The sequence below is a fragment of the Scleropages formosus genome, chromosome 5 (genome assembly GCF_900964775.1).
Source record: "Scleropages formosus chromosome 5, fSclFor1.1, whole genome shotgun sequence".
NCBI classification, from domain to species: domain Eukaryota; kingdom Metazoa; phylum Chordata; class Actinopteri; order Osteoglossiformes; family Osteoglossidae; genus Scleropages; species Scleropages formosus.
The window spans coordinates 9,967,249-9,990,050 of record NC_041810.1 but is presented as its reverse complement, the minus strand read 5'-3'; the positions used below and the strand labels follow the sequence as shown (position 1 = coordinate 9,990,050).

At 43.5% G+C, this 22,802-nt stretch overlaps 2 protein-coding genes across 2 annotated transcripts in view; both read right to left on the bottom strand.

Moving 5' to 3' along the window:
• LOC114910506 (antigen WC1.1-like) overlaps positions 1-22,802 on the bottom strand; it is a 64,888-nt gene that overhangs the window by 10,390 nt on the left and 31,696 nt on the right. The gene's annotated exons all lie outside the window — the stretch shown is intronic.
• On the bottom strand, positions 1,943-21,390 carry LOC114910472 (antigen WC1.1-like). The gene is made up of 19 exons (XM_029251692.1): positions 21,226-21,390; positions 18,644-18,958; positions 17,445-17,753; positions 16,612-16,926; positions 16,109-16,441; positions 15,563-15,865; positions 14,560-14,862; positions 13,039-13,324; positions 12,787-12,932; positions 11,040-11,357; positions 10,257-10,286; positions 10,114-10,155; positions 9,872-10,003; positions 9,641-9,739; positions 4,361-4,432; positions 4,092-4,160; positions 3,788-3,853; positions 3,407-3,490; positions 1,943-2,262 (listed from the first exon to the last, which is right to left on the bottom strand). Exons 1-19 carry the CDS (start codon positions 21,374-21,376, stop codon positions 2,063-2,065), a joined length of 3,573 nt encoding a protein of 1,190 aa, XP_029107525.1. The 5' UTR covers positions 21,377-21,390; the 3' UTR covers positions 1,943-2,062.

Genomic DNA, 22,802 nt, shown 5'->3' with positions numbered 1-22,802 from the left:
AGAATAAATACACATTATACCAACAGAGAAAGCATGGTGAAAACCAAGTAATGTGAACCAGTAAATGCGGTTTGCAGCAACTTGCTGATTCTCTTCAGCAGTCATTTCAACATCTGTTTATGAATTACTGCACCTACAGCAGGGGGCGGCACTAAGCTATAAATAAAGTTGGAATTACAGTGATACACTGAATATGTACCATCAAAAAATATAAACTTGCTGCAAGTTATTTGTGTTCAGTTCTGCATGAATTTTACAAGGTCAGGTTTAGTGTCCAAGTGCCGCAGCAAAGACTTGTTTTTCATTTATTTCCATATTTTTCCATGTATTTCATGAAAATGAGATTTTTTTCCTCACTTTCAATATTTTGGACACCAGCAACCAATATAACACCACGTCCAAGCAGATCCATGTTCATCCAAGATCATTTTAAGAGTAACACTAAGACATGGTGATTATCAGATTAGTATTGGAATTTGTGATGATTGATCCTAATACTCAGTAATTTTAAATAAATTTTGATTTAAAAACACTTTCTGTGTTTCAGTAACAAGTTCATTAAAGGGTCACCCATTTAGTCACAATGTCATTACAAGGTCACCAACAGTGATCTCGCCCGTTACAAAAGAGATGAAGACCCATCAGGTAGTTAAGTGGACTTCCTTGCCAAGGCTGTAAGAGTAGTCAGCCCATGTTCCATAACTTCATCAACTTGGATATCGTTAAAACGAAATTTCAGAAGAGAAAGAATGAGACCAAACCCTTGGCCATACCCAGCTGTCAATCACACACAACACATATAAAACCCCATTAACGCACCACATGTGCGGCATTCTGTATGCTGGTGTGTCCAACACACACTGCTGTTTCTGTTTCCTCCCTGTGCTCCTTCCTCTGTGGTGGTTTGCCTGCCTTCCGCTCCACTCTTACCAGGTGGTCTGGTGCAGTTCCTTGCCATCCCCTCAGCCTCTCTCAACTGGTGTTCCGCAGGGCTCGGTGCTGGGCTCCCTACTCTTCTCAGTCTGGTTACAACCTACAAAACAATCAATAGATCTGCTCCCCAATACCTATAAGACATGACCACTTGCTACACCCCAACCAGACAGCTGCACTCGTCCTCCTCTGCCAGCTGGGTGGTCCTTGAATTTTCAGACTTACTTTTTCCCGATCTCCTGCGTACTCAGAAAGCATGTATTATATTATCTGTTTAATGATTAAAACTTAAAAAAACCCTATATGCAGTTATTTGTGTAATGTATACTGGATCATATGGTGGCATGTGACTAAATGACTGTACTCAAGAACCACGTATCTGTATCCAGATCTTTGTCTCAGCTACACTTGAGCTGTTGTGCACCTGTGACAGCGTGACAAGAGCACGTTTGTTCTGTCTTTCTACTTGAGATCAACTCCACCAGCATTTCTCATGAGTCTTTATGGAGATTCTGAGGAAATGCTTATCCATTTGTCCATGTAGGACAGCTCCTGATGGTGCAATGGTCTGTCCCCAAGGGGAGCTGTCCTGGGTGCTGAACGGTCAATTGCTTGCTGTTTCACATTACCTTCATTTGATCCTTTCTTTTTACGCTATAAGCACGCCATATATCTCAAAACCAATGAAAAGTGCCTACTGTGATGCCAGAGGCCCCAAGGAAGAGGGCAACCCTCAGACCAGAGAACCTCCTTGTGACAGAAGCCTGAATGCCAAGTGGAGGAGCACAACTCTAACCGAAGGAAACTGGTACACAGCTGAAATTGTTCATACGCGTACACTGTACCATTGCTATAAAAACCTGCTGGCACAGCAAATAATAAAACAACATTTATTAATGTTTTTAGTTTATACGCTCAACCACAAAAACAGAACAGAGTCAGAAGTTGACGAATTTTCTTTTAATTTCAATATATATTTCCAAATGTGAACAACAAAATAAAAGGGTGAAAAAATTAAATTTGCATTTGTAATATTACAACAATTTATGAAAATTTACTCCTCAAGACTGAAAAGACACTTTTACAAGAAAAATGAAAACTTAAAAATCAAAGGTTACTGTGTTACCAGCTACTTCAGAAACATCAGATCTTGATGAGCCTGTTGGTTTGAAGCTTTGGGCAGAAGGACCTTCAAACACAGACTGGACTCTGAGTCACAGAGAGATTCCAGAACTGCAGACGATCCTCCATCTCCCACATCATCATAGTCAGTGTGGTCAGGACCAGGGGGTCCCTCACCAGGGGGCAGAGTGGTCAACGCTTTCTCTCCTGCAGGGACACAGTAGGAAACACAGTGACACACATCCTTGTACACACCAGAGGTGGTCAGTGCAGCCAAACACCGTTTCAAACAAACCTAATGATACTTTCAAAAATAATTATTGAAGTAAAAAGTAATCATTCCAAAAATGTAAAGTAAAAAAGGATCAAGTCAAAACATGAGTGAAACACTGAAGTTCCACTGATTCATATAAAGCTTTTTAATGTTCTGAAATACAAGCAATGTAAACAGGTACAACAAAGTTTCAAATAATACACACACATTTGCTGAACCGCTTGTCCCATACAGGGTCGCGGGGAACCGGAGCCTAACCAGGCAGCACAGGGCGTAAGGCCAGAAGGGGAGGGGACACACCCAGGACAGCATGCCAGCCTGTCGCAAGGTACCCGAAGCGGGACTCGAACCCCAGACCCACCCCAGAGCAGGACCCGGGCCAACCCACTGCGCCACCTCAACCCCTGTCTTACAATCTTACGTATGTTTAAATTAATATAACAGGAGCAGTTTCCCCAATGACTCTGTTCAAGAATAAATTGAACAAAATCTTATAAAATTTTAGTTCTTATGGGGGGTCTACTGTGTTTGTAGCATAAAAGACAACTGACTTTAAGGAGTTAAAATATTACATGAAAAAAGTAGAGGATAGAAGGTGATACGAATTTAATGGAGTCAAAGTACATATTTTTTCTTTACAGATATACTTTCGTAAAAGGAAGAAGGTATTGATATCAAAATTTATTTTGAGACGTAAATATTTTCCAGAAATGTACTTCAATACAAGTGCGGGAGTAAATGTAATATGTTTGTACCCACCTCTAGTGCACACAGAATAGATTAAGGGACAGGATGACACAGGGACATACAGTGTGGTTCAGAAAACCACATCTGATAGGAAACTAGTCATGTTCTACAAGGGCAGCTGGTTGCATAGTGGTCACAGATTCAAGTTTCACCTCCAGCTATAGTACCCATAACAAGGTATTTACCCAAAATTTCTGCAGTAAAATTACCCAGCTGTACAAATGGGTAAATAACTGCAAATAGCTTCACATTGTAAGTTGCTTTGGAGAAAAGCATCAGCTAAAATTAATAAATGCAAATGTTCTATTCCATCACTTGTGTGAAACTCACCTGGTAACACATGTGGACTCTGTTCTACACCCACAGCATCATCATAGTCCTCCTCTATGTCTTCTGTCCCCATCAGTGCTGAACCTGGAACAGAAAGACTGTGTGGTTCAGATTTAACATATCAAGTTTCTGCTGCAATGAAATACTTTTCTTTACATAAATCCAAGTGGAGTTAAACCAGAACTCTTACAACTATTACCGGCAAACTATAAAGGGAGAATGTATTATGATACATTTAATATAATTTGAAATGCTTGTTAATGTAATCAATAAATCACGATTCCTATTAAGAACATAAAGTCTCGATACAAATGCTGTGTATTACAAACATTATTGTGCTGGCATAAAACCTTGAACACATTAATATATTTAACAAACTACCTGGACTCTGTCCTGTGGTAACAGCATCATCATAGTCCTCTGCTGTGTCTCCTGTACGCAGATCCTCTGTAACAGAGGGAGAAAAAGCGCTTGTGTCTAACAGCAGTTGTAGAGTGTCACTTTAAGATATGGTACAACGGGAGATTCGCAGCATGAATGTGCAGTTGACAGAATTTGTTCTAGATTTCATTTATGTTTTATTAATGTAGACTGGAACTTTACATTATAATTGTTTATGCTTGAAGACCATTCACTGATATTAGTGATACCATGGTATGACCTGCAGCCGCCAACAGAAACCCACCTGACAGACCACCTGCACTTTTCTCCAGAGGAAAAGCATCGTCATAGTATTCTTTCTTCCCATCTGTCCCTGAGAGTAATAAAAAGTTAAAACCGTGCATGCCTTTTTATTATAATTAAAACATTCTGAAATAAGACATAAAAAGAGAATACATGACAGAAAGATGTGAACATAGAACATAATAGGAAATAATGTTATGAGGTTGACTGTCACTAACAGTCCTAGTTGAACTACAACACACACACACACACACACAACAAGCCCCCTACCTGAGAGGGGGTCTCCCTCACTGTCCTCCACATCTTCATACCCAGAAGGCACATCCTCAGACAGGACACTTCCTGTAAGGAGACACACACTCAGTCCTGTCCTCAGAGAGAAGATACATGAAGTTCTCTCTGCTGATGCCTCACACACTGAGAGAAGACAGGATGTGTGAGGTTCGAGCAGCTACCGCCCACACCCAGGAACGCTAACTGACACTCTTATCACCAACATCCTCTTCCTCCCTATTGGCTGCTGTCTCTCATCTGAACCGTTTACAGCACTGCAGCTGCGAGCTCCTCGTGTGGTTTCTCAGTTCCCATCACATGGTTACAGATGGAAGCCAAACGGTTTTTCATAGTTGCCAGACTAATAATTTTTATCTACAGAAGGTATCATCTCATTTAGAGACATTTGAAATATGCACATGTAACCGTTGGAAAATTGTGGTTTTCTGCAAATTTCTGCAGTTTTTTTGTAAATATACATTTCCATTTATGCATTTAGCAGACGCTTTTCTCCAAAGTGATGCACATCTTATAGAAAATACAATTTGTGCATTGCATTAGCAGAAAGAGACATAGCTGCAGATGTGTGGCTCTTAAGCACAGTTAGTTTCTTTCCTTCACCATATGCACCGATGTTCATCACAGTAATAGCTGCGTAAAACTTTACCAGAATATGGTAAATGCATTACCATGACCTTATAGTATGGGTATCTTTTCACCAGTATCCCTTTATATACATTAGATGTTCAAGTTTATAATCGTGAACTGACAAAAGCTGAATTTCTAAAGAGTGAAAGATTCCCAAGTACACTGGATCCTCAACTTACAAGCACTATTCAGTCTGTTAGTCTGCTTGTAACTCAATTTATTTGTAACTCCAAGGTCTCTGTTATAAATCCTGGTGAAGAACGCCTGAGGTTCCCCTTCCCTGAGCACTCCTACTGCACTCCTGACATGTGCTCTGCAATCAGGATTCCGTATAAAAGAGGAAGTTGACTGTAGAACCACTTTGTACAATGTTGTTTATGTGGTACTACTCATAGTGTTCGCCTGTCGGTTCGAAACAGCAAAACTGCTCCCACTTCCTTGTCCTTTCCTGTGTCTTTTGTCTAAAGATCTGCAGGTAAAAACTGGTTAAAGTCACTTTTACCATTAAATCAGAATCACACACACACACTCATTTTCAGAACCGCTTGTCCCATACGGGGTCACGGGGAACTGGAGCCTACCCGGTAACACAGGGCGTAAGGCCAGAGGGGGAGGGGACACACCCAGGATGGGACGCCAGCCCGTCGCAAGGCACCCCAAGCGGGACAGGATCCCCAGACCCACTGGAGAGTAGGACTGTGGTCCAACCCACTGTGCCACCGCACCCCTCCTAAATCAGAATCAAATGGAGTTATATAATATGGATGTCCCACCATTTTTTCACAGGTGAGGTTCTTTAAATACCTCAGACAAAGGTATAAAAAAATGAAAATGTTCTATGTGTCGCCATCCTCCCGATATCCCAGTGGCCTTCAGCCTCTTTCAGAAATAAAACTTAGGCTGTGAGGTTGGTTGAATTATTATTTTGTTCTTTTATTAACTTTATATTATGTTACAGTTAAAACTAAATTAAAATATACGAAATATTTCGAATATACACGATGGCGCCGCGAACGGCCGCCTCGGTGTGGAGCTCCGCAGTTGTTTTACTGTTTTTCTTAGTTTGCCCTGTCTTTAGTTATACTCCGACAATCAGTTTTACCAGGGAAGAACTGCTGAACATTCGGCAGTACACACCACCCGACATTTTACCGGTTTTCGACTATTCTGACGTTTTGCTGGACATTGTAGTCGGAGGTGCAGCGGCGCTACTCAAGCGCTCCAAAACGCGCAAGCGCGGAAAACGAGCCGGCGCGCTTGTCAAGCTCCGAAAGCGCGGCTTTAGAACAGCGCTGCCTAGTATCCATCTGGCGAACCTCCGCTCCTTACCCAACAAAATGGACGAACTTTTCCTCCTGTCCCAAAGAAACAAGGACTTCTTAAACTCTGCTGCTCTGTGCTTCACGGAAACCTGGCTGAATGAAGCCATTCCGGACAGCGCGCTACATCTGCCGGGCTTCCAGCTGTTCAGAGCGGATCGCGACGCGGAATCAGCGGGGAAATCGCGTGGCGGTGGGACTTGCTTCTACATCAACGAAAGGTGGTGTACAGATGTGACAGCGTTGAAGAAGATGTGCTGTCCAGACCTAGAAGCGCTCTTCATCAACTGCAAGCCTTTCTACTCGCCGCGGGAGTTTTCCTCGTTCATCCTCGTAAGTGTTTACATTCCACCGCAAGCGTGCGTGAACGCAGCGCTGCAACAGCTGGGCGACCAGATCACTGACAGAGCAACAACACCCGGACTCTGTTATAATCATTCTCGGGGACTTGAATAAAGCAAATCTCTCCCGTGAACTGCCAAAATACAGACAGCATATTACATGTCCCACCAGAGACAGTAATATTTTGGACCACTGCTACACCACGGTAAAGGATGCATACCACTCTGTTCCACGGGCAGCTTTGGGGCTCTCTGATCACTGTGTGGTTCATCTTATACCGACCTACAGGCAGAAACTGAAATCAGCTAAACCTGTAATAAGGACTGTTAAAAGATGGACTGAGGAAGCAGAGCAGGACTTACAAGCCTGCTTCGAGTGCACTGATTGGAGTGTTTTTGAGGCTGCTGCTAGCGATCTAGATGAGCTCACAGACTCTGTAACATCATATGTCAGTTTCTGCGAGGATATGTGCATCCGTACCAGGACTCGTTTAACATACAACAATGACAAACCGTGGTTCACTGCAAAACTCAGACAGCTTCGTCAGGCCAAAGAAGAAGCCTACAAGAACGGGGACGGAGTCTTGTATAAACAGGCCAAAAACACACTGGCAAAGGAGATCAGAGTGGCTAAGAGAAACTACTCTGAAAAGCTGAAGAAACAGTTTTCAGCCAACGATCCTGCGTCGGTGTGGAAAGGCCTGAAAGACATCACAAATTACAAGACACCACCCCCCGGCACCGTGTCAACTCAACAACTAGCCGACGATTTGAATGAGTTTTATTGCAGGTTTGATAAACCCTGTCTCACACCCTACACCCATTCAGACCCTCTCTCCACGAATCAATTAACACCTTCAGTAACCCCCACCTTCCCCCCCTTGCACCTTTGATCTGCGAAGAGGAGGTGCGTCGGGTCTTCGTCAAACAGAAGACAAGGAAAGCACCAGGCCCAGACGGCGTCTCACCGGCCTGCCTAAAAACCTGTGCTGACCAGCTGGCTCCTATCTTCACAAAGATCTTCAACAGATCACTGGAGATGTGCGAAGTTCCTTCCTGCTTCAAACGCTCCACCATCATCCCCATCCCAAAGAAACCCAAAATCACAGGACTTAATGACTACAGACCTGTCGCCTTAACGTCTGTGGTCATGAAGTCACTTGAAAAACTGGTGTTGGACTACCTGAAGGACATCACTGGACCCTTGCTGGACCCCCTGCAGTTTGCTTATCGAGCAAACAGGTCTGTGGATGATGCAGTCAACATGGGACTGCACTACATCCTGCAACATCTGGACAAACCAGGGACTTATGTGAGGATCCTGTTCGTGGACTTCAGTTCGGCCTTCAACACCATCATCCCACACCTCCTCCTGTCCAAATTAACCCAACTCTCTGTGCCCACCTCCATCTGTCAGTGGATCACCAACTTTCTGACAGACAGACAGCAGATAGTGAGGCTGGGAAAATTCTCATCCAAAATTCGCACAATCAGTACTGGAGCCCCCCAGGGATGTGTGCTCTCCCCACTGCTCTTCTCCCTGTACACCAACGACTGCACCGCAAAAGACCCCTCTGTCAAACTCCTGAAGTTTGCGGACGACACCACACTCATCGGCCTCATCCGGAATGGCGACGAGTTTGCTTACAGACAGGAGGTCCAAGAGCTGGCTGTCCGGTGCAGTCATAACAACCTGGAGCTGAACACGCTCAAAACAGTGGAGATGATCGTAGACTTCAGGAGAAACACCTCAGCATTATCCCCACTCACCATCATGAACAACACTGTGGCAACAGTGGAGTCATTCAGGTTCCTGGGCACCACCATCTCACAGGACCTGAAGTGGGAGCCCCACGTAGACTCCATTGTGAAGAAGGCCCAGCAGAGGTTGTACTTCCGTCGCCAGCTGAGGAAGTTCAACCTGCCACAGGAGCTACTGATGCAATTCTACTCCGCAGTCATTGAGTCCGTCCTCTGCACCTCTATAACTGTTTGGTTCGGCTCAGCTACGAAGTCAGACATCAGAAGACTGCAGCGGATAGTTCGGACTGCCGGAAGAATCATCGGCACATCCTCCCCCAGCTCTCCAAGAACTGCACTCGTCCAGAGTCAGTAAAAGGGCTAGCAAAATCATTCTAGACCCCTCGCATCCAGGCCACTTCCTCTTTGAACCCTTGCCATCTGGCCGGCGCTACAGAGCACCGAGCACCAGGTCAGCCAGGCATAAGAAAAGTTTCTTTCCTCAGGCCATCTACCTCATGAACACCCAAATCGCTCCCCTAGAGAGTAAACCGTGCAATACATAATGCTATTTATATTTATATTTATAACTATTTATCACATATCTCTCACACTCCCTTGCATTTGTATCTAGTGACTATTTTTGTATATTGGGTACTTTATATTTTTAAATATTTTTTATCCCTTGCTCACATACTCTATCTTCTCACCTGTCTTGTCACTGTCATTCTGTCTGTGCTGTGGTAGTTCCTGTCACCAAGGCAAATTCCTTGTATGTGCGAACATACTTCAATAAAGTTCATTCTGATTCTGATTCTGATTCTGAAAATCACTGAAAATAAAAGTATTTTTTCTTCTCAGCTTCCTATAGCTTATCACAAGAGGGTTTGCAGTGTTTACCTTCTAGGCACTTTTCAACTTTTTTCCTATTGTCTTTACCATCAGTAAAAGCTTCTTAATTGTCAAAAAACCCGAAGACTGTTTTAATTTTCTAAAAAATTCCTAAATCAAACATTCCTAAGCCGTTCCAGCCACCGTATGTTTTGCCCTTTTAAAGAGTATCTGCATGGGCCAAAACTACATTTAGTAATATTCCATGGTAACTTCCTACCTGAATAATGAATGAGTCATTGTTAAAATACAACATTTTGCCAAAAGTTGTGAATAATGTATAATTTCTGTTAGCTACCTTCTTTCCAAATATGAAGAGGACAATAAGATGTTGTCACCTTTTCTGGGGTTTCTGTACGTCTCTCCCCTGGTCAAGTTGTACTCTATCTCTTCATAAATGGCCTCATGCAGAGGGGTGAGACCCCCCTGATACAGGGCTGTAGAGGTGGAAACACAGACAGAGTAAAATCATTTCATTTTATCAGAAGCCCTTAAAAGGCCAGATCTGTCCAAATGAACTATACTGCTTGTGTATGAAAGATCATGTAATCAGCAGTGTCCTTCTGTACCTCTCTTCAGAACCCTGTTCTGGTACAACTGTCCAGCCAGAAGCACCAGCAGTAGGAAGAGCAGAGCCCCCAGCACCAGGAACACCACAAGAGGGATGGACAAGGGTGTTTGGCGTGGTGCTTTGGTAACATCTGAAGGAGTAACATAGAGAGAGCTGCATAATATAATCCTGATAGAGAGCACAGAAAATATGTAATTCATCTGCCCACTGTCAACATGCACAAAAAGTAAATGAAAATACCTGGTCTTGCTGAGGTTTTACTTGTGGATGTTCCTGGAATTTCTGAAAAACATTTGGTAGGCACATATAATTATATATGTAATAGGTATGATTAAGTCACCCAAATGTACACTGAGAATAGTTACACAAAAATTTTACTCCACCTGTAGTAGATGTAAATTCAGAAGATATGCCTGAAAAATTGAAACAAAATCAGTTTAAAATGAACATTTTGATGAAATAAATTTGGATTTTTTGTGCCTCCCAAAAGCTGAGCAGCACAAAACATGTACATTGATTGTTTTAAAAGATGCTTTTCAGTCTATAAAAATTAACTGAAATGAAAGCGACGTAAAATGTGGCATTTAACTGATGTTTTTATCTAATCTGCTTTATCTAATCTGCTGAATCAAATCCATTTTCAATTCTCACAAAATTGGTGTTATGAGACACCAGTCCTAACAACTGGGCCACCATGCTGTACAGACCAGAGACCAGAACCACCATGTGGTCTTCATTACACTATAAATACAATATAAATACATAAAAATATATAAATATTATATATATATATATACACACACATCATCACACACATCATTTGAACAGCTTGTCCCATACAGGGTCGCGGGGAGCCGGAGCCTAACCCGGCAACACAGGGCATAAGGCTGGAGGGGGAAGGGACACACCCAGGACGGGACGCCAGTCCGCCGCAAGGCACCCCAAGCGAGACTTGGGCCTCAGACCCACTGGAGAGCAGGACTCGGTCCAACCCACTGCGCCCCCTTCCAATTTAATCATTAACAATGAAACCCCAGACACAGCAACTTGTAATTATTCTTTTGTTTGAAATTTCTGTCATTATATCTTTTACGGATCTTTTTGTTAAACTGTTGATACGACAGAAATCCATGCTGAGAGTAATAAAGCTGCACAGCAATTCTCACCTTCACAGGTGACACCAGCATCCTCTTTGTGAGAGCAGGAGGTCCTGTGGTCCTGAAGAGAGTGAGGACAGTCCCGCAGGTGGAGCTCACTGCCCCAGCACTTCACCTCATTCAGCCAAATTTGACCGTTTCCTCTCCCAAAGGCAGCATTCCCATGAGCCTTCAGTGCTGTCCCACAACCCAGCTGTCTGCAGACCACCTGGGCATCATTTATGTCCCATAAGTCATCACAGATGGTCCCCCAGGAGCCCTCATACCACAGCTCCACCCTCCCTGAGCACATCGTGTTGCCCCCCTGCAGTCTCAGGGGCAGGTAGCCTAGAGGGTAAATAAAGACTGTGACTGACCACAAAGCAGCAAGATACTCTGACAAAGAATGACATAGTGGACAAGTCTGAACTGAATGTACTCTGGAGCATAGTTTCTGGTTGTTAATTTTAATCTAATATGTATATATAATAGGGGGTGCGGTGGCGCAGTGGGTTGGACCGCAGTCCTGCTGTTCGGGGGGTCTGGGGTTTGAGTCCCGCTTGGGGTACCTTGCGACGGACTGGCATCCCGTCTTGGGTGTGTCCCCTTCCCCTCATGCCTTACGCCCTGTGTTGCCGGGTAGGCTCCGGTTCCCCGCGACCCCGTACGGGACAAGCGGTTCTGAAAATGTGTGTGTATATGTAATATGTATGTAATGTTAATATCTTTAGGTTTGCAGCCGAGTGCGAAGCGGCGGGGATGAGAATCAGCACCTCCAAATCCGAGGCCATGGTTCTCAGTTGGAAAAAAGGTGGACTGCCCCCTCCGGGTTAGAGGGGAGTTGCTCCCTCAAGTGGAGGAGTTTAAGTATCTCGGGGTCTTGTTCACGAGTGAGGGAAAAATGGAGCGGCAGGTTGACAGACGGATCGGTGCGGCGTCCGCAGTAATGCGGTCATTGTACCGGTCTGTTGTGGTGAAGAGGGAGCTGAGTCGTAAGGCGAAGCTCTCAATTTACCGGTCGATCTACGTTCCTACCCTCACCTATGGTCATGAACTCTGGATCATGACCGAAAGAATGAGATCGCGGACACAAGCGGCAGAAATGAGTTTCCTCCGCAGAGTGGCTGGGCGCACCCTTAGGGATAGGGTGAGGAGCTCAGTCACCCGGGAGGAGCTCGGAGTAGAGCCGCTGCTCCTCCGCATCGAGAGGAGCCAGTTGAGGTGGCTCGGGCATCTGTTCCGGATGCCTCCTGGACGCCTCCCTGGGGAGGTGTTCCGGGCATGTCCCACTGGGAGGAGGCCTCGGAGCAGACACAGGACACGTTGGAGAGACTATGTCTCCCGGTTGGCCTGGGAACGCCTTGGGGTTCCCCCAGAGGAACTGGAGGAGGTGTGCGGGGAGAGGGAAGTGTGGAGGACTCTGCTCAGACTGCTGCCCCCGCGACCCGGCCCCGGATAAAAGCGGAGGAAGATGGATGGATGGATGGATGTAATGTTAATAAGTATATTCTCAAACTAGAGCAAATGGGAAGCCTCGTCAGAACCACAAAACCACAGTTCTTTCAGATATGAACATTGGACTTCCACACAGTCTTTGCAGATCATTAATTAAGTCATCAGCAGTCATAATCTCCTGAGTTATGATCAGTTTTGTAGCTCTCTACCAACACCTTTTTATGTAAACGTTGTTGAATGACTAGTGTCAAGACATCGCTAACTGTGATACTGAGATTTTAATAACTAATAAGACAGAAACACCTTTCCGGGTTATACCAACCACTGCTATCATGTCCATTAACTTCAACTTCACACAGAGTCAGGATGCCGGGTTTTGGGAGGACCACGTTGACATAGCGTCCCATTGTCCAATTACACTGGAAGGAACTAGACTCTCCTGCTGCGATGGAGGGAACCACTGCACATCTGAAATGTGAAATAAATTTAAAGTCCTACACATCTTACATTAAATACATTTGATGGTGAAAAGTGTTTCAAAATCCATGCCAATAAGGATAACAACACTGTGTACAGGGGATTCTGGTTGCCATTGTCATCCAGGGAGTTTCCAACACGAATCTCTGCCCCATCGATTCTCTCTGAGCAGCAGTCCCCTCTGTTGGTGATGGTCACTGAGGTCACAGTGAAAACATCCTGCAGGTCCACTCTCCACCATGGTTTGGAGTCCTGCTTGGTGTGAGTGCAGGACCCACCTGTATACTTTGTATTTCTGTTTCCATCAATAGCATTGCCAGCAGCACCATAAGAGTCATATTGGGACGACTGAGTTGCCGTTCCTTTCAAAGCCACATTTTTTTCTGGAGAGAGAAGACAGGTGGAGAAGCTTAATTCCTACCGAGTTATGTGGGTGACTCTATAAATACTGGAAAGTTCTCCAGTCAAAATACCTTTGTCTTGTATATTTACTCACACACTTTCAACAGCATTTCTTTCTACGGCAGAGTCACAGTGGTCTGAAACCTATCCCATAAAACTAGTGCGCAAAGCAAGCAGCATACACCCCTAATGGATTTATTGCAAGATCCTTCATATGTATAATTTTAATAATTCATTTTCATGCTCTGAGTAAGTTTTCTCAGAATTGTCCACTGATGAATATTTTTTCAGCTCACACCTTTATCCAAAGCAATTTACAGTTTATAATAAACAATTGTCCAAAGCAATTGTTAACAAACTAACTTTCTTACAATTATTTACCCATTCATTCAGGTGGGTAGTTTTTACCAGAGCAATTCAAGGTAATTCCTCAATGGTATTATAACAGTAGGTGGGGGGGGTGCGGTGGCGCAGTGGCGCAGTGGGTTGGACTGGGTTCTACTCTCCAGCAGGTCTGGGGTTCAAGTCCCGCTTGAGGTGCCTTGTGGCAGACTGGCATCCCGTTCGGGGTGTGTCCCACCCCCTCCGGCCTTACGCTCTGTGTTGCCGGGTAGGCTCCAGTTCCCCGCGACCCCGTATGGGATAAGCGGTTCCGAAAATGTGTGTGTGTGTGTTATAACAGTAATGGGAAGTGAGACATGAACATGTAAGCTTCAGTTCACAAGGCCATGTCTTCACCATTCATTGTCTTCCACTCGTTATTTTTTCACTCTCTTAAGTGAGTTTCAATAAAATCGTCCTTGAAACTCCACCAATTTAATCCTTTCATGTATTTATCAAGGGTGATACAATGCCATGACAAGTGGGGTGAGTTCTTCTCAGTGCCTGGGTTAGACAACTGGATGGGGGTTTAAGTCTAGCTCAGTCTGTGTTAATATTTTATGTTCTCCTTGTGTTTGTCTGAACTTTCTCCAGGTGCTCTGGTTTCCTCCCACAGATCAAAGATAGCTGTTTCAACTTCATTTGTCACTCAAAATTGCCGGTAGTATGAGCGTGAATGAGTGTCTATGTGTGTGAGTGATTGTCTAGAGTGTACCGTGCCAGGTGCCTTACGTTTCAGGGAATAGATCACTGCAGCTATACAGACTTGAATTTACGGACAAAACTACAGAACAAATGCAGAAGAAACTAAAAGAATAAAATAAAATAATCTTACGTTCACAGGTAATGAGGGCCACTTCACCATCATCACATTTATTCTGTCCCCAGGGAGAGGATGGACACTGCCACAGTGTGGAGTCATGTGGGCGACATTTGACAATATCCAGCCAGTTTGGAGCTCCTTTCAGTCGAGATTCTGTACTAGAAACAGTCCCGCTCTTCCCACAGTTGAGTTGCTGACATATTAGACTTGCTGTATTGGTCTCCATTTGACTGAAACACACGTTTCCCCAGGTGCCATTGTAGTAAACCTCCACCTGCCCGGAGCAACGTTCAGCCAGTCTCAGATCTTTGTACTCTGCAAGGAAATGGACAAGAACTTGATATTAGCAAGAGCATAAGACATCTGTCACAACTACAACACCCCAAACGAGGACACCTGGTGCCAATCAGGACGGGGAAGTATAAGACACCAAACTACCGCCTTCCAGTTGTGGAATCTTAATTGAGATAATGGTCCCCTCTGCACTCAGCAGTCCTCCGAACTTGTTCCTGTTCTTTGTCCCACCCCTACCTGCTCCCCTGACTGGCTCCACAACTCCCACGGTAAAGACCCACTACTTTGCCCCTTTTGATTACGTCTCTGGATTCTCTACCCCAAATAACGTTCCCCAAATGACCTGACCCTTCGCCTGTCCCTGACCATGATATTTGCCTTGTCCCTCCTGATCGCAAAAAAGATCCTGCTTTTTTGGTCCACCATCCTGCTTTTCGGCTTGCAGTCTTCATCAATGTCAACATCATCACACCAACATCACACATATTACATCACACCACCAAAAAACTGAAAGAACTGAATTATCCATCTGGATAAACAAATTGCTGACATTATTTAATTCAAGTTTTAATATTACTATTTTAGTAAAAACTATAGAAGCACTATTAACCATTGCTACATTAAATTTTTCTTCATTATATCTTAGTGCAAGGTGTTATGAAAACTCCCTTACAGAATATCTTCACTGTTTATCAGGTCTTATGTTGTGAAAAGAACTGACCTGAACACTCAACTCCAACATCCTCCTTGTGAACGCAGTCATGGTTCCCCCACTGTGAAGAGGGACAGTCCCACAGAGATGATTCGTTCCCCACCCAGCCAACCTCATCCAGCCATATAGATCCATTTCCTGGACCAAAAGAGGTGGAGCGGAGAGCTGTCCCACACTGGAGCTGTCTGCACACCACCTGAGCATCATTCAGGTCCCAGGAGTCATCACACACTGTCCCCCAGGAGCCCTGGTGAAACACCTCCAGCCTCCCTGCACAGCCGCCCTCACCACCCACTAGCCTCAGGGACCTGTGTTCTGGAAGAAGGTACACAGGGAAGAAGATACCATGTTCTTTATAAAACACACACAAACACACATTGTCTACAACAGCGGGGTCATGGTGAGCCGGAGCCTAACCCGGCAACACAGGGCACAAGGCTGAAGGGGGAGGGGACACACCCAGGATGTTTTGTAAAACAGAATTAACATTAAATAACCAGTATAATCCATCCATATCCAAACAATATTCATTATGAAAAGGCTGTGGAAGTCATGTGTACTCACTGGAACACACTATGGACACATATGAGCTGGAACTGCAGTTGACTGTATCTGGAGCACTGCAGTTGAACAGGTGAGACTCAGTCCCAGAGCACTGATACCCTGTGAGACACACATCAGTGTCCCCTGTCCCAGACAGGGAGGAGCTGTAGATCCTCACTGCAGAACCACAGCCCAGCTGTCTGCAGACCACAGCAGCCTCCCTGAAGCTCCAGGAGTCCAGGAGAACTCTGCTCCATGTGTGTTGGTAGTGAACCTCCAACTGACCCCCACAGCCACCTTCTCCAGACAGTCGGACCGTCCCATTGAGGGTTGAGAGAGATGATCCTGTAGAAACATCAGCATCTCTTACAGTGCCAGCAGTTCATTTCATGCTTAGTATATTATTTCAATGAGTTTTATACTCAACGGAGCTATTCTACAGAAGAATGTTTCTAAACAGACATTTGACTGTGACCCCTCTCCTACAGTACAGTGATGAGCACAGCACTCCTCACCATTACAGATAACTCCTGCATCATGTTCATGAGAGCATGGAGCTCGGTTCCATGAAGAAACAGCACACTGGGACAGGTGTGTCTCCTTCCCCTGACACTCAAACACATCAGCCCAGACGGAACCCTTGCCCTCTCCAAACCAGGCCTGTCCTGGCACTGCCACAGCGCTCCCACAGCCCAGCTGCTGACAGAGGACATTGGCTGCTCTCAGATCCCAGGATGCATCACACACTGTGCCCCACTCAGTGAGGTACTGTAACTCCACTCTCCCGGAACAGGAGTCTGGGCCGTCCACCAGGCTGGAGTTTGTGTACCCTGGATAAAGGGCACGGGGGATAAGAATTAAAGTAGAAAAAAATCTCAGAAGACAACATATGTTTTAGAAGCTGAAATTTAAATATCACACACACACACACACACATTTTCAGAACCGCTTGTCCCATACGGGGTCACGGGGAACCGGAGCCTACCCGGCAACACAGGGCGTAAGGCCGGAGGGGGAAGGGGACACACCCAGGACGGGACGCCAGTCCGTCGCAAGGCACCCCAAGCGGGACTTGAACCGCAGACCCACCAGACAGCAGGAGCGTGGTCCAACCCACTGCGCCACCGCACCCCGTCAATTTAAATATCAAATAATCAAAAATATTCCAGGGCATAAAGTTACTGATTATTCTTATAAGATATATACTTGAAAATGATTGTCAACATTCATAAACATTTTCTATAAAATCTTATACTGTTTCCTCCTTTTACTGTTTATACTGGGAAGTAAAAAGATGTGAAGTTGTTGCTTTCGCTTCAAAATCAAGACACTTGAAAAAGACACTTACAAAAACACTCCAGTCCCACATCAGTGTCATGAGTGCACTTTGTGTCCTTTGTGGATGATCTCACACACTGACCAAAATTATGTTCATTGCCTCCGCACTCAACCTTGTTCTTCCACACCCGGTCGTCCCCTTTACCAAAAACTGCTCCCTGCACCTGTACAGGTGTCCCACAGCCCAGCTGTCGACACGCAACTTTTGCGTCCTGGAGGTCGAAGTCGGGGTCACACACTGTGTACCATGAGTCTTTATGGTGGAATTCTAGTCTCCCAGAACACGGGTGAGGTCCCCCTGCCAGGCGTACAGCTAAACCTGAGAAGAAAAACAGCAGATATGGAAAGGAAAACCATCACTGGTTCTGTTCCAAATATGAATCCCTTCCTGTACATAAAGAGACAATTATGAATGTATGGAAACACTGGAATCTAACGGGAAACACGGATCTTTCTGTGTGTTAAAGAAAAGTGGAGACGTTGAAAGATCCCTGTTTTCATCACACTGAGCAAGTAGCTGAACATGAAGAGCTCAGTCAGTAGAGGAACCTGCACTTGAACCTAACAAACACACTGTATTCAAACACTGCTGGGACTGATATTAAAAATTAATATGTTCCATGTACACTTTGAGAGGCTGCTAAACTCGCCCCTCAGTAACGATTCGTCCAATTTATTCAAGAGAAAAGAGTGAAACTGGAAAGAACAAAATTGGCAAAACTCACATTCCATGTGGCATCCAACACTGAGCACAAACACTCATAAAACGACATACAAGATACATACATATAACGCACAGTATTACTAATACATTAATTAATTAAACTTGAACACCTACTAAGTTGTAGGAAAACATCGACGAATCGAAACAACGGAGCGACAAATTAGCGAGCGAGTTATTGACCAATATTAATAATCGATAAATTATTGAGAACACAAAGCAGAGACATTTACATACCGACGGCGTTTACTGAGGAAAAGAAAAGGAACAAATATATACTTGTCAAATTACAACGGAACAGAAACACTGACTGTATAAATCCTCTTCCTCGTGACTCTGAATGTAAAACTAACTTGTTTATCGTCCTCATCGGGAATTCAGAAAAAGTCAAGAAATAGACAAATTACCGTAACAAATTGGGACAGAAGAAATGAACGGGAACAAGAATAAATGATAAACTTCAACAAGACAGAGGAAAAGTCTCCTACCTGAGCAGATGACTCCAGCGTCAAGAGGATGTGTACAATAATGTTGACCCCATCCTCTGTGTTCACAGTCCTTCAGTGTAGATTCCGACCCACTACATCGCACGTAATCCATCCAGATCTTCCCTTTTCCTTCTCCGAAGTGACCGTATTGCGGTGCTGATACAGCATCTCCACAGAACATGATCTGTCTACACACCACTGAGGCATCCGTTATATCCCACTCATAACCACACACAGTTCCCCACTGTCCTTCATGACGAACCTCCACTCTTCCCTCACAAGGACTGTTTCCATTCACCAGCCTCACATCACTGTCTGGAAGAAGAGACACAGAGACTCGAGTGGAGTGTTTCACATGTTTCATCTTGAGCTTCAATTGAGTTTCCTAAAAGCTCTGATATGATCAGAGTTACAAGGAGATTCGAAACACAGTTAAATGTAACAGATGTAACAGTGTGTGAAAGAAACACAAGAGAGATCAGTGTCATTTTTATACCTGTTGGTCTTTTACTGTCATTTTTTCACCTCGAAATCATGTCAGTGTTCAGGAGGTGAAATTTCAGGACTCAGAATTTTAAGTTATGTTGCAGACATTTAGATGTATATTTTATAAACACTTTTATTTTGATTTTCTTCAAGCAATTCAGTAAGTGAATTTCACTCTACATGATATAAAAAAATGTGGAACATCTGGTTTAAATTTTTAGTTATGTTGCAGACATGTACATATATGATTTATATTGTATAAAATTAGATGTGTGTTTTATATTTTAAATGCTGATTTCAGCAAATTTCAGTTTTATTTTATTACGGACTATACCTAATCATGCTTTAGCTTCCTCATATTACATTGAAATGTATAAATTAACTGTATTATTTAATTTTTGCAATGAAAATCTGTAATAATGTAATAATCCAACAAAAATTAATGTATTCAACTACTACAAGCAATAAATATACTGTATTCAATATGTAAGTAATGTATGTATACAAAGTATTAGTCCAGAAAGCCAGAAAACCATTTGTTTTTAAACAATCTTAAAGAAGTTCAGATTTTTTAATGTTACTAGATACCTACTGGAAAACACGTAAAACTAGAGTCTAAGGTAAATTTTGTCTTTAATTTAAAACACTGAAGATGATCTTTGTCAGTTTAAACAGATGCAAACACATATAACCACATACCTGTAATAAGCTACATTTTTGTCACTCTCATCAATACACTGCTATAAAAAATAATGAAATGGACTCAGTTCTTGAGGTGTTTAAAACTTGTATATTTTCCCAGTTTTATTTTTTCTTTATCTATGTGCTTTTATTAACTCACAAATTTTGTCTGTTCGGCATTTTGCACAAAATTCTATGTAATGCATGTGTTTCTATTAAAAGTAATACTACAAAAAATATTAATTGCAACATTTTATTTTATGCATACGTAAAAGAATCTGTACATAAAATCTCCATTCACCACAAATGTGAACAGGCAGTTAGTAATAATTAACTACACAAACACACACACACACATTGACCTAAACTGCATGTCCCAAGCAGCGTCACGGTGAACCGGAGCCTAACCCAGCAACACAGGGCGCATGGCTAGAGGGGACACACCTAGGATGGGACGCCAGTCCATCAAAAGGCACCCCAAGCAAGACTGAACCCCAGGCACACTGGAGAGCAGAACCCAGTCAAACCCGCTGCGCCACCATGCCCCAATACACACAGACACACACACACACACTTGCTGAGCCGCTTCTCCCAGACAGGGTCGCAGGGAACCGGAGCCTACCCGGCAACACAGGGCGTAAGGCCGGAGGGGGAGGGGGGACACCCAGAACGGGATGCCAGTCTGCCGCAAGGCACCCCAAGCGGGACTCGAACCCCAGACCCACCGGAGAGCAGGACCCGGTCCAACCCACTGCACCACCGTGCCCCCCTATGCCCTCAATAATTAAGTAATTTTTTTTTAATTAAAAAAAGAAAAAAAAAAAAAAGTGCTAATTCATTCTTTAACCCTTATCTAAAGCTTTTTTATTTATTTATTTATTTTTTTTTTTAATTTGTCTTCGTCAATGGGTATTTGACCCATGTATCTTGTAGGTGACCTACAGCAGTTGGAAGGAGTTCTACAGCACAGAGGGGTATGTGGTCTAGAAACAACAGCCTTCTAAGTAACAAGTTCATGTCCTTAATTACCGAACTGCCTTTTTACACTATTACACTCATAAAACGTGAAGAAGTGCACAAAGTAAATATAAAACAAGAATTATCAAGAGGGAGAAAAGTTCTCAAAATGAAATTAAACAAATAACTGTGGATGCAGCTGTTCATATAAAACCAAACATATAAACAGAAATGTAAGTAAACTACTTGCAAGAACTTTGAAGTTTCAGTGTCTTTGTACCAATATTTTACTCTCAAACAGCAACTTAAATACATCAGTGTTGCAGCAGGTTGCATTTCATATTTACTGTATAAACAGCCTCTACAAACTACCTCACCTCTCAGACCGTCGTCCCCTGACCCCTAAAATCCCGAAATGTGAGCGGAGCCCTGGAGTAGAAGTAAAACATGGTACTTACCAGCTGTGGTGGACATGAGCAGGGATGAGAGCATGAGGATGAACAGACAGCTCTCCATCTCCATGAGCACAAACCAACTGTCCTCAGAGCAAAGTTCAGAACCCAACCTTGAGCTGTGAGCTCTCAGGGCGAGCGAGTGCCTTTGTACCATCCTGGACCCCCATGGAGAACACGCCCCCGGCCACCAATCACACTCAGCATTGCCTTATGAGAGGAGTACAGGAACACATGAAAAGTGTGGAAACACCAATCAGAGGAATCTCTCTGTGTTTCCTCCATATATACAGATACTGTAGCGCTGAGGTCTGACTTGACTCCTCCTTCCACTGTAAACCACTCAGATCAAAAAAAAACATGTGTTTACCATATGAATTTTAAGTCTGCTACTAAAGGAGAGGTACACTGACACTCAATGTTCAACTATAGTGTAAACCCCTTGTTAACCTATTGTTTTGTAGTGTTATGTCCAAATATTGAAAACGGAAAAAGAGGACAGATGTGGTCCATTACACTACAGGTGTCCTTAACTGACCTTTATTAATGGGGTAACTTGTTCACTAGAAACCACTGATACCCAGAAAAATGTGAGCCCTTCAGTAAAGGGGCTTAACAGAACACACCAAAATTTATTATTATGGTACAAACCTTAATTAAACAGTAATTACATGGCAAAAACCTTCCAGTATGACTAAATAGCAGATTGTGAAAGTGGATACAAACCAATACAGACTGCAGGCTGGAAACAGCAACATGTCACAGTAACTGTGGTTTGCAGCGAATTGTGTCTTTCTTTTCAACAGCTGTGTTTAAATGTGTGTCTGGTGTTGATATTTACCTGCAATAGGTGGCAGAACTGAGCTGTACAGTAACTGACTACCTGGAGAGGCCCTTCAACAACATTTCTCTTATACTTTATTTTAAAATTTTAAAAAAGTTTATTCAGCATAATAACTGACTTGGAATAATTCATCCATTTATACAGCAGGAAATTTTTACTGTAGTGAGTGGAAGTACATATACTGGTCTACACTTGTTTACTGTTTTATACCACAAAAATAAATTTTCGGTCTTTTTAACACAAAAAAACACATAATAATTACTAATTACCATTCATGTACATGAAGTTAATTTTTTGCCTTAACTAATTTTAAAATAAAGAAATGTATTTCATTATTTCAACTTTTTTTTTTTTTTTTGCACACAGTAGCCCGCTATTAATTTCATCAAAAACGTGTTTTTGTTTGACTCAGTAGGAGAGATGAGTTTTATATATAATATTTTATATTTAATAATTTTGCCGATGGTTTTTTCCAAGGCGACCTACAATATTAAGCTCCATGTCGCTCCTGTATCACTTGTGCTGCCTTTCGCTGCTTAATACCCTTTGCTGTGACTCCAGACGAGCTGCGAATCGGTGAAGAACTCGGCACACATTACAGCACAGACCAGCTCTGTGACGGAGCTCCGTTCAGCCTTTTGTGTGGCACCTTATCATGAACATCCTCTTGCTCCGTGTCACATTAGCGTGTTTATCTGTCCTCATCCTGACGCCTTTGCAGCGCCGCAGGTGTGTGCCC